We start from the raw sequence: 11,813 nt of genomic DNA, 5'->3' as shown, positions 1-11,813 counted from the left end.
AATAATAATGAGATCAAATCAACTGCCAGATTTATCAAAAGGTTATATATCTAAATATAGCTTGTCCTGAAGATACTTCCAACCATTGCACCTGTCAAACTAAACTGATAAAACCAGCTAGAATCAAAGCCAGGTGTTTTGTCAGAACAGGTAAAAAAAATTAATTAAAAAACATTAAAAAGTGGTTACCACAGTCAGCTTGTAAAGTCTTTATCTGAGCAAAATTAAGACATTTTTTCTGTTTCCACAGATTTTCTGTGTTGGGCTGTTGCACACAAACCTCAATGATCTGACCTTCTCATCAGAATAACCCAACAGTCAGAGATGGCATGCAGGGCCAAACATGCTCAGTGGCCAGGCAGACTAATGCCATGCATTTGTTTCCTATGGGTGTTCTACAAGATGCCTTTCTACTTTAGTCACACAGAATAAATATTGTTTAGGAATTCTGGTTACTTGGAAGGAGAGTTCTGGGAACTGATTTTGAAGTGTGGATGCAGAGAAATAATGCAGCACTACAAAAGGAATTCATCAACACAGACAAATAAAAGCCCTCGGGTGACAGATTCTGCATCAGTATATTTGGTGAAGAGCTAAAATTATACTACTGCTTCCTAAAAGAATGTATGCAGGGAATGAATTCTGTGGACCAGGAAGTGTATCATCTTTTAAGTCCCACTTCAATAACAGGGCTAAGATTCAAAAATATGACCATGACTTATATTTGTCACTCACAGTCACCTAATTAAGAACTACACCCATTCATTCTCACCCCCCATGTAATAGCTTAATTACTGTATTTGGTGTAACCAAAACCCACACATTTTTAAAGGATTGTTCAAATGCAGCTTAGGTGCATATCTCCATATGATATTGCTAACCAAGAGCCCTGCTGTAGCAGGGCTTTTGTAGGAGTAAACCACATTTCATTGACACAGAGCTGTGTTTTCACGTTTCATTGCATGAAAGCATTGAGACAGTGACTGTGGAATCAGTATGTTCAGGCAGAGCAAAAGATAACATAAGCTCAGCCTTTACAGCTGCAAGCTCCTGCTGAAATTAAAAGGAAACAAATCCTCTGCTGTAACCCCTTCCCTCCCCACCAGATGTACAGGTCTCTATGGAAAACTGCTGCTTCTAAGCCTTCCTCTGCCTTTCTGCACCTTGGTTTCTATATGCACATTCCATTTTCTGTTGAAACAGCCAAAATGGACGAAAAGCTTAGCTCTCACATTAGCCTTAATAGAAGGTCACAGATGAAAGCAGTGCTGCCACTAAGAGGAAGCAGACACAAATAAGGCTCTCTAAACTGGTTCTCAAAATCACATCTCTTTTTTCAAGCCAATGTATACCCTGCAGCTGTGCTCGCCAGAGACTAACTGATGCTTTTAACTTTCTGCATAATAGAAAAGCTTTCGAGGAGCTTTTATTACAGCGGTTAGTTTTTCTATATCAAACCCCTACAATCACAAACAAGAGAGGGGAAAAACAGACACTAAAAGGTACAAGTGGAGATTGTCCGTAAAGCTTTACAGAAGATGGCGGGCAGATGGTAGGGATTTGCAGTGACACAGCTGTTTTTAAAAATAAAGAGGTGGAAGAGGAGAGGCATGATTACAGCTACACATACATTCCTAAGCTTGTTCACACAAGAATAAAAATTAAGCTACAGCAGGAAATTGAAGTTTGTGTATTATTTTGAATTGACATTTAGAAACTTTTAAAAATAATCAGCAGGACCTTCAAGTTTCTTTTCCAATCATTTTCTATTTAACTATGATGCAAAGGTGACAATAGAAACATCAACCTACAATGAGATATTAAAAAGACAATCACAGAATTCTAGGACTGTCAAAATTACTGTGCCTCCAAATTAGCACATATTTTTTTCTGTAAGCTTTACAATATAAAAAGACAATTCTATTAAATCATCAAACAACATAGATTATGTTACCTATTTGACTTTCCTATGAAAGGATTTAATTTTTACTGTAGTATTTATTTTTCAGATGTCATTAGTAGAATGCACAGATAAACAAAGAAAGGAAGAGTAAGATGTATGGGGGTTATTGCAGATTTAACAGCATGGGAGGTGGGGCAGGGAAATGTCCAAATTCAATAGGGTATCAAGCACTGGATATTGATTTTGAAAGAATAGAATATTTTTTTAACTAAGCAGTAATTCGTATTAAAAAACTTCAAAATGACACCTTGCATTCTTTTTTAATGCATATTCTCACATATGCCCCCTATAGTCACATAGAAAGTTTATGTTAGGTAAACACTAAAGAGATTGTTAATGTACAGTGTAAAAGTCTGCCTTCTCCAGAGAATCCAGTGAAGCTGTTTCTAGACAGCTTTGTTTACAAAATTAATTCTCTTCCAGATAATCAATTCCTAGATCTCAGAAATTTTACTTTTAACAAGAGATACCAAAAGGATAATCTTTTTATCATTCTTCATCAAGTCACCTTTTTCAGACTGCATCAGTTCACTTTCTTCCCAGTATTAAAAAATGACCTGTCAGCATAAACATACTTTTTTTTAATTTAATCTAATTTTGTGAACGTGTGTGCCAGGATCCAACAAAAGAAAAAGGTTATCCAGCACTAACGCACTGAAAACTTCTTTATAGCCATCTCCAGAGCCACTGGTGCTGGCTTTTGCTACAGCTGGGTATTGAACTGAATGTGTGGCAGGTGAAACCTGTTATGAAAATCCAGCTATTCCACCACTTCTCCTTTCAGTGTCTAGGCTGCTCCCAATCCGAAGACAATAGCAAAGAGATTAGTGTAAGTGCTGCCCAGCACACAAACAAACTCAACAACTGAAGACATTTAAATTAACTTTATTTATACCAGATTTTCAAAATCAGAAATATTTCAAAGAAATTCAATACTCATAGACAGGTGCTACATTGATGATCTTTGATCCACCATTAGTGCCATGTTTTCACTCTACAATCATTAACTCGCCACCACAAACTAAGAGGAACTTACAGAAGTTTATAAAAAATAGGCAGACAATGAAAATTTGGTTTATACTGGAATTGGCATAAAAGAGTAAAGCTTATTATCAAATTGTGGCAACTGCTGTATTCCATCACTCAAGGGAATGCTACAGCAGGAAAACACTCTTCTACTTCGAGAAACACTTTGGGTTTTAACTGAACATACTCAAAATCCACTTCACGATGTGACTAGGAGCGATTCTTACACTCAAGTCCGTGTAAATTTAAGCTTTCCATTTCAAAAATCGCCACAAGCATAAACCTCACCTACACACTCTAGTCTTGGACTGATTTCCCTTTTTGGAGAAATCAAACCCATATGCCTATACCTCTTCCAGGATTTACCAAATCAAACAGAATAACTGCTGGCTTTGAAATACTTTTTTTAGAAGAAAAATGCCATTTCTGCACAAGCTACTCTCATGAAAATTTTATTTAACATTTCTTTATCAATAAAATAACTGAAGCCAAGATACCGAAAGTCACGTCTACACGGAGATACACAGAAGATATTCAACTTGAGAGGATTTTCCTCCACTTCTCGATCACAATGAGGCCCTCACCATTTTGCATAATGACAGAAAACAACAGCTGACAAACCATTTTGGAACAGATGCCAGCTGTCTCTCATTTGCTTTATATAATTCAAACAGTAACAGTTCTGTAGCACTTTATTGGTTTTTGTTTGGTTTGTGTTCATTTTTGTTTGTTTCTTTTAAAGCCAAGCCATCTGAATTGGACCCCTCATCAGTCAGTCAGTAAGTCATTTCAAGAACAAACTGAAGGCAGGCTGATCCTTTTGGATCCAAAACTTTAATTTGGTAGGAATCTTACAGAAATACAATTTGTGCTTCAATTTCATAGCTACTTGGACTGAGTGAATATACACCTAAACTACTTTAAATAAAAAAAAAAAGTAACCTTTAATATTCAACTGAGAAGCCACAGACGTTTTTCCAGACTGTTTGCAGCAGAGACAAACAATAAATTTAAACACAGTACTGCTTAAAAAAAGTTTACTGTCTAAAGTGAAAATTCGAATGGTTTATTAAAATTTAACATTTTCCATTTTGGCTTTTTCTAAAGAAGCAATTTATCCATTGTGAAAAATCAGTTAAAAGATAATTGCATTTTACTGTACTGAACTCAAGTCAAACATAAAGCACAAAGATCTTTACATTGAACTGGGCTTTGCACACAACATGAATGATCAGAAATAGACTATTTTGAGAAATAAAAAGTTAGGGGTTTTTTATCTAGACAACATGCATACCATCAGTTACTTCTCACCCTTAAAAGGTACCTGAAAGGAGAGTTTTGTAGAACAAAACCAAGACTCATTAATACACTTAGTAAGTCAGTGGTCATCATGCCTTTTTAGTTAAATTCTAGTAAAGTTTCGTCTACATAGAACAGCTAACACAATGAGGTGTGCAAGTCATAGGGATAGCCAGAAGCCTGAAACAAAGTCTTAAAGTTCTACAGGACAAGAGAGCCTAAACACAGCACCACTAGGTTATTTAAACTATATAAAAAGAAATTTTGGATTATCATCTACTTCCTTGTTGAAAGAGGGGTTATGGACTGAACATAAAGGGCCCATATTTAAAAGTTCCGCAGTTCTACTCTACCAACTTTTTAAAATAAGGTAATGATAAAGAGCATTCCTTCTAGCAGCATGTACAGTTCAGCTGCCAGTGGCTGCCTAACAGCACTCCTTTACGCATACCAGGAGAATCATGTCCAGTTTTGCCATTTGTGGATAACGATGACAAGATACAAAAGCATGTGTTTGCCATAAATAGCTCTGGCTAACGGAGGATTGCTCACACAGAGCAGATCAAATTCTCTATAAGGAGAGCATTATTTGGCTCCCAGCCAAAACACGTCCCCAATGCAAGCCTCAGTAGTGGCAAACACTTTCCAGTTCTATTTACATAGAAGCTAACAAGTAGAACGGTTCATTTAGGCTATTTCTTGTACCAAGTCAGTCTTAACTGCAACACTTGAGAAACAAAAATTCCTTCCTGGCTTCATACTCTGCACATAACTGTCATTACACATCATCTTACCGAAAAAGGCGTCGAGCTCGTGCAAGGTTTTACTCTGGCATGTAGAACTTTAAGAGCATTCAGGTATGAAACACACTGCATGGTTAATTACTTCGTATTTTTACATTTCTGACACAAGTGTTTCATGGAAATAATGGTCTCCAGTAGTGGTAGCTTCTTTACTTGAACGGTAAACTAGGAGCAGGTCCTTTATCGAACGGTCAGAACAGAGACACAAAGATTTGTAAAGCAGTGCCTAAATCAGTATTAAAAACTTGCATTATTTAAGATGAGATTAATGATTGTTTACCTTTACAATACTTTCCACAGAAGTTATTTGAAATATGCTTAAACACTTAAAAACTATATTTTCCAATGAAAACAAGGCAACGTTCTGTAATAAGCCACAAGTTTTATTGCAACGTGGCCAATTTTTGATCTCAAAAAACAATGTTCCATTTAAGGCTCTTTTTAATACAGAAATTGCCACCATGACTGATGTTTTACAAAACTTTAGTGTTTCAAGACTCACATGGTAAACAGATAACTTCTACTCCTGTTCAGTAGTGTACATTCAATGGAAAACAAAAGGCATCGTAACAGCTACTTCATTTATAAAGATATGCATGTAACAGGAATGAAACTGAGGTACTACAATAATCTGATGACACAGTTACAGCAACTTAATTGGCATTCCTTTGGGAGGGGGCGGGTCAAACATATTACAAAAAAGTGCTTTAAATGCATAGTGTTGTGTGCTGCCATGTCACAAAAATAGGCTTGTCAAGGCAGGTGAGGTGTATGAATGCACAAGAGCCTCATGGAACTGCAATCAAGTGCAACTGTAAGTAATACTGTATAGAGTCTACCATCCGACCAGTGGACAATACTTTCAAGGCATTCAATTAGCTTACCCTTTGCTGTCTGCTAGACTATTTACATTAACTATCACATTCATTGTACATGTTGCAAGGAATGCCTGCAACGTCAGTTTTGGCTAAGAGTATGACGTGAAAGCATTCCTTGGATCCTACATAAAACTACCAGGATTAAACAGTCTAATGGCAATCACTGGTAGGCTGCTTAACAATGACATCTCCTTCAGGGCAGTAGGGAAGGGACTTATTTTTTGAGGAGGGGAGGGGATGGGGAGACTAATACTATTCCAATTGAACGAGCTGCAGAAATGGAAGCTCCTTAGATCCAGATGGCACTTGTCTGTCTTTTTATAAGGGTTTTCCTTCAAGTGAAACTACCACGTTGCCTCCCAATTTCTCTCCAAGTGTTGAACGGTCCTTAATATCATCCAAACCATTTACTTGCCACTCATGTTTAATACCTGAAAGACAGACGGACAACAATGTACTTGTGAGAACCTCTACATCTAAATGCCAATATAATTAATGAGCAAAACATTTTTAGGTCAGTACCTGTAAATTTCTTTTTAATGGCATCTTTAGAGCTTGCGTAGATCATCTTGCTTTTTAAAGGTGCACTCTCAGGAGCCCTTTAAAAAAAGAAGAAAACCACAACAAAACAGTTATTCAGTCATCCAGTGGTAGCTCCATGATATTCAATTTTAACAGCAAGCTTTGCTTTTACACACCAGAATATAAATACCAGGTCTTCTTTCTTAGATTCCTTTGTCTCATATGTGGCATCATACAAAGCATATCGGCAATCATTCAAAGGTAGCAACTTCACAAAGGCTGTATAGGGGTCCTCCACAGTATCTCCAATGTCACCAACCAATATCTGCTTTGATTCCTCTACAATTATTTGTTTTTTGTCATCACTTAAGCAGAAGAGAACAGCTTTCTTTCTTTTTTTAATCTCTTCCGGGGTTGAAGATTTCCTTACTTTCATGTCATTAAAAACCTTTATGACTTCATCATTCACTGTTACTCCAGAAGCCTGTAAAATGAGATCAAAGGAATAATTCAAACAGCAAAATTAACACTTGCTAGAAGAGGCGATAGCCCACAGTGCTGATAAAAGTCTGTCTGCCCTCATAAGAATAAAAATAGTATACTCAACCTGAACACACTACAAATTTAAGAGTATTTGCAGGATTGGAGCAGAAGATATAAAGGAGGTATATATTTGGTAGTTTCTTGTTGCAGATCTCAGCATGTTCAGCTGCAATTATGGATAGCAATATCATACAACTAGGCACACAACTGTACTACTCAAGCAGTTTTCCTTTACCTTATCATGCATTTGGCTTATCTGGGGGGAGGGGATGAATAGGGATGGGGGTAAGAACTGAACATATGGGAGGAGTTTATAATTTTGGGTTGGGATGAGAGAGGGGTCATTCATTTGGGGGTTTGGTTTTTTGGTTTTTCAGTGGAACAAACGTTACAGCAGCAGCTCACATCCAGCATTATCATGACTCTCATTTTGTTGGGTGAGGTAAGGCCCTACAAGCAACAGAAATGTTTTCTGCATTGTGTCAGCTTCAACACCACGCCTTAAGAACTCCCGAATTTTACTTCATACTGCTGCGAGATTATTGTTTGACTGCTCTTCCTTCATATAAAAAAAACTGTTATAATTTTACAATCGTTACAATTGTACAGCTCCCCATAAGGCTCAGAAGCTGTTCAAAACACGAGCCTAGAGCAGGAAGGAAACAAAAAACCAGCAGGGCAAACGGGGAGCTCAAGGCAAAAGGCAAGTAATTTAGCAAACCCCACTGCGAGTGAGCGAGCGAGCGAGCTCAGCCCATCTGCAGCGCCCTTGCTCTCGGTCCAACAATTACATCTGCCGAGGCGGGCGCTGCCAGCGCAGGCTGCCCAGGGAGGGAAGGCAGGTGCGCGGCTCACAGGGAGCCGCCGGCTTTGTCCCCGGGGGCGCCGCCTGCCCCTCTTCCCGCTTTGTTCGCGGGGCTGGCCCCCGCCGGCGGGCACGGACGGCCGTCCCGCCGCCCCGCGCGCCAACACCCCCGCCCGGCCCCAGCGCTCCCGCCCGGCCGCCCCTCGGGCCTGGGCACCGGGCGGCCGCAGCACCGCGGGAGGGGTGCGGGACCCCCTCCCCGGGCCCGCCGCCCCGCCCGGCCCGCACCGCGGGGCACTCGCACACCCGGGCGGTGCCGCAGGGAGCGCTGCGCCGCCCGGCCGGCCCGCCGGCCGCTCCCCGGCCCCGCCGCGGCCCGCCCGCCGCCCGCCGCTGCCCCGCGGCCGCTCCCGCCGCCCCTTCCCCCCGCACCCGGCTAAAATTAGACTAAAATGGCCGCCGAAGGCCGCGCCGGGCCCAGCCTGCTCCGCTCAGCCCCGCTGGGCCCCCACTCGGCCCCGCCGGGCCGCCTCCGCCGCCCTCCCCGCCCGCTGGGCCAGGCCGCGCCGCGCCGCCCTTACCATGGCGCCGGGTCCCGGGGCGGCGGCGGCTGCTGCCTGCGGTGCGGGGCTGCTGCACGCAGAGAGCGCTGCGCTGCGCTGGGGGCGAGGCGGGCGGGGACTCGGCCGGGCGGGGGATGAGCCGCGGCGGCCGGGGAGGGCCGGTCACATGGGCCGCGCCGCCACCACGTGCCGCCGCCGGGCCGCGCTGGGCCAGCCCCCGCGCGGCAGGGCCGGGCAGGGCCGGGCCAGCCGGGCTGGGCCCGCCGGCCGTGCGGTGTCGCTCGGCCGCCCGCGCGGCGCGGGCAGGGCTGGTGCTGCACTGTGGGTGCTCCAGCCTGTGCCCCCAGCCCCGGGCGTCCCCCTGGCCGGCCGCGGGCCTGCCCCGGCGGTGCGGCCTGGATGCTGGGAGGGCAGTGCGGCCCCTCCGCCGGCCGCGGAGCTCCAGCAGCCGGTGGGCGCGTCAGGCCGGGGCTCGATGGCGGCGCGGCCGCTTTGAGCCGCCGCTGCCCGCCCTGCCCCGCACCGCCCGCCCGGCTCCGCTCCCCGGGCCGAGGTGCTTTCTGCTGCTCTAAAGGCACGGGCTTGGCGCGGCCCCTGTTCACCGCCGGGGGCTGTCAGGCTGCCCGCACACGCCCCAGAGCCGGCACAGATGGCGTTGTGTCCCCACTCGGAAAGGAGCGGTCCTGCAGCCGCGGTGTCCCCGCGCTCTGCAGGGAAAGGCCAGCCGACTTGGCACTGGGACTGCCCTTTCTGCGGTCTGGGAAGCGCTGCTCAGACTGTGGGGCGGGACACGCCACGCAGCGCGGAAAGTGCAGCATTAAAAGATGGGAAGATGACTTACGGGAAGACAAGGACAACACTCCTGACAGTGTTTCTCTTGTCCATATTGAGCCGGACAGGACAACAAACACGGAGCATTTTAGCTCGTCCAAGTAGACAAGAGGATTGTCAGTCCAATGCAGCTCTCGGCTCCCTGAACTGGTGTGTCTGAAAACTAGGAGATCCTAAAGATGCAGGACCTCAAACATATGTACCTGGGAGCCCCCATCTTGCATTGTGGCCAGTCAGCTGTCTCTCCCCAAAACACTTGAATTGCTACTAGTACTGTGGTGGAAACCAGCAAGCTAGCATTTCTCATCATGCATATATATTGATACATATACATATATATATACATTCATACTGCATTGTGTGAGTGATGTGTGATTTTTTTTTCCCCCTTTCTCCACTATTATACACTGCCATGTTGACCAGATGAGCCCCTCTGTTTCCAATATCCTTTTTGAGTTACATCTTGCCTTCTCTGAATGCAGAATTCAAGACTGAATTGCATTCCTCAATTTTCAAAATTTGCTCTATCAGCCTTGAAATCACTAATCTGGAACTATATTTATTCCTCAGCTCCTTCCAGCCACACATCCAGCCAACAAGGACTCCTTGCTACCACTGAGCTGAAAATGTCCAATCTGTTAGACTCAAGTCTTGACGGCCCCATTCCTGGTCATCTGATGCTCTTGAGCAATGTCATGGGCTGGGGTGGTCTTAGATGGTTTCAAATCCTCATCGTTAGGATGGCTTAATGTCTGCCAAACCAGCCTTCATGGCACTGCAGCGTGTCATAGCAGGCTGTGTGTGACACATGCCCTTCTAGTGTCCCAGATGAAGTTCCTTGCAGCTGTACACAATGTCGGGAGGCAAGCAGCAGCTTGGAGTTCCTTAGCAAGCAGTTGTAGCTGTGAATGTGTGCCGTACATGCCCCAGTGCCAGTGACCACAGTCACTGCCATGGCCTCAGCAAACTTCTAATGTGTGCACAAGACCATGAAACTGCTGTGTGTGAGTGCCATAATCTTGTGCCCTTGCAGTGCACCCTCAACCACCCACATGGGGTCTCTGCACTGCACATCCCAGGCTCATAAAACAAAAGGGGAAAGTGGGGAAAGAGTTACCAGCTCCACAGCTGTACATCTGGGTAGGTGCTCCAAGGACAACAAATCCAAAACTGTGCATGACTCAACACCTGTCTTTAACACCATGGAAACCGAATAATGAGTCAGAAGTGCTTGCTACTGTCTTTACCTCAGAAGGTATATACTTGAGGCACCCAGGCACTAAAGGCTGCTGCTGCTGCACATCACTGACTGTACTTGGCAGTCATCAGAGTATAGAGGCAGCACAGGCTGAAGAAGGAATATTTTATGACTTTACAGAAATCTCTGAGAAAGAAACAAGTTTATCAGAATTGAAGAGCATTTCTCAGGGGTGAAAACAGGTCACAGGTAAACAGAAAGCTTTGCTTTTCATTTTCAAGGAAAATACCTTTGGACTCCAGGTGACTGCAGCGATCAGAGAAGGAACTTGTGATAAAGCCCAGTGGTGACTTTGGAGGCTAGAGAAATGGCCAGTATCCAGCCAAAAGCAATAATGACCAAGCAAATCTTATTGCTGGAGCACACTCAGACGAAGCTAGTTCCCCACTTTGGCATCTCGCTGCACTCAGGAAGCACCGCATTTCACTACCCTTGTGCCACACAGCCTGCATCCCACCAGGCACCACCGAAATAGCCCAATGATTCAGAGAGCCTAGCAGCAGCAGCAGCACTAAAAGCTTTGTGAATGATACCCTCTGCGGAGCACATGCCTCTAAGGAAGACCTCCAAGCCTCCCCTCACCCTCTGTGGATGGAAGAAATGACTCACCATGAAGCAGAAGGCACTGTTTGTTTAGATTCCACTCCTGGATGCTCATTGGTGAGAAATTATAATGGACTAAGTTACCGCATTGAAGTTCTCTGATATCACAGTCCTTTCCTTCAGTATGCTGTGCATCCTCTTTGCTCCTCTGTCAGCCTTACTGAACTCAGCATTACCATTTCAGATTCATTTCCCATGGAAGTAAGGCCTCTGCTTGGCCTCTCTCAGTTGGGATAGTCCTTGTCTCTGTGACTTTTTAACTTAGCTTATTTGAGTTAAATCTGACAGAAGAATAGAGGTCACAAAAGTAATTAAGATCCTTAATTAAGTAATTAAGTTTTATAAAACAATTCATTTGAGATAGAAGAAAGTGGGGCTGTATGTCTACCAGTTCAACTCAGGAACCTGTTGGTAGGTAGGAGACCTCAGGGCTGTTATGGTGTAGTCAGATTATCTTCAGGAAGGGGACTACAAAGAGAAAGGAGAGAAACTTGCATAGGTGTACCCTGAAATAAAAGAAAATCTTAATACCATTCAGTTCAAAAATCAACCTGTTGAGAGAGAATTCCATAGGGAAACTGCATTTGATGAGATCTGTTGCTTAGAGCATTTCCTTTTCCCCTTCGCTCTCCTGTGTACTCCTGGAAAATGTCTAGTTTCCCTCCAACAATTCTGTATTTTTAGCGGAAGTGCAAAGAATGCAAGATAAAATGTGTTTG

At 44.1% G+C, this 11,813-nt stretch overlaps 1 protein-coding gene across 1 annotated transcript; it reads right to left on the bottom strand.

The window, feature by feature from the left end:
• Window positions 1-2,832: 2,832 nt before the first annotated feature.
• Window positions 2,833-8,585, bottom strand: CFL2 (cofilin 2). The gene is made up of 4 exons (XM_051806299.1): window positions 8,421-8,585; window positions 6,668-6,975; window positions 6,492-6,568; window positions 2,833-6,400 (listed from the first exon to the last, which is right to left on the bottom strand). The coding sequence occupies exons 1-4, from the start codon at window positions 8,421-8,423 to the stop codon at window positions 6,288-6,290; spliced, it is 501 nt and encodes a 166-aa protein (XP_051662259.1). The 5' UTR covers window positions 8,424-8,585; the 3' UTR covers window positions 2,833-6,287.
• Window positions 8,586-11,813: the final 3,228 nt, after the last annotated feature.

Source organism: Manacus candei, unplaced genomic scaffold, assembly GCF_025592945.1.
Source record: "Manacus candei isolate 608988 ecotype Guabito, Panama unplaced genomic scaffold, ASM2559294v1 h1tg000067l, whole genome shotgun sequence".
Taxonomy (NCBI): Eukaryota; Metazoa; Chordata; class Aves; order Passeriformes; family Pipridae; genus Manacus; species Manacus candei.
Note: the sequence above shows the minus strand (reverse complement) of the source record. Positions and strands in the feature narration are given on the sequence as shown.

Coding starts and splice junctions, on each gene's coding strand:
- CFL2 (XM_051806299.1), bottom strand. Junction 6,569..6,667: donor GACCTGGTATTTATATTCTG/GTGTGTAAAAGC, acceptor CTTTTTTTAAAG/GGCTCCTGAGAGTGCACCTT. Junction 6,401..6,491: donor CATTAAAAAGAAATTTACAG/GTACTGACCTAA, acceptor TCTGTCTTTCAG/GTATTAAACATGAGTGGCAA.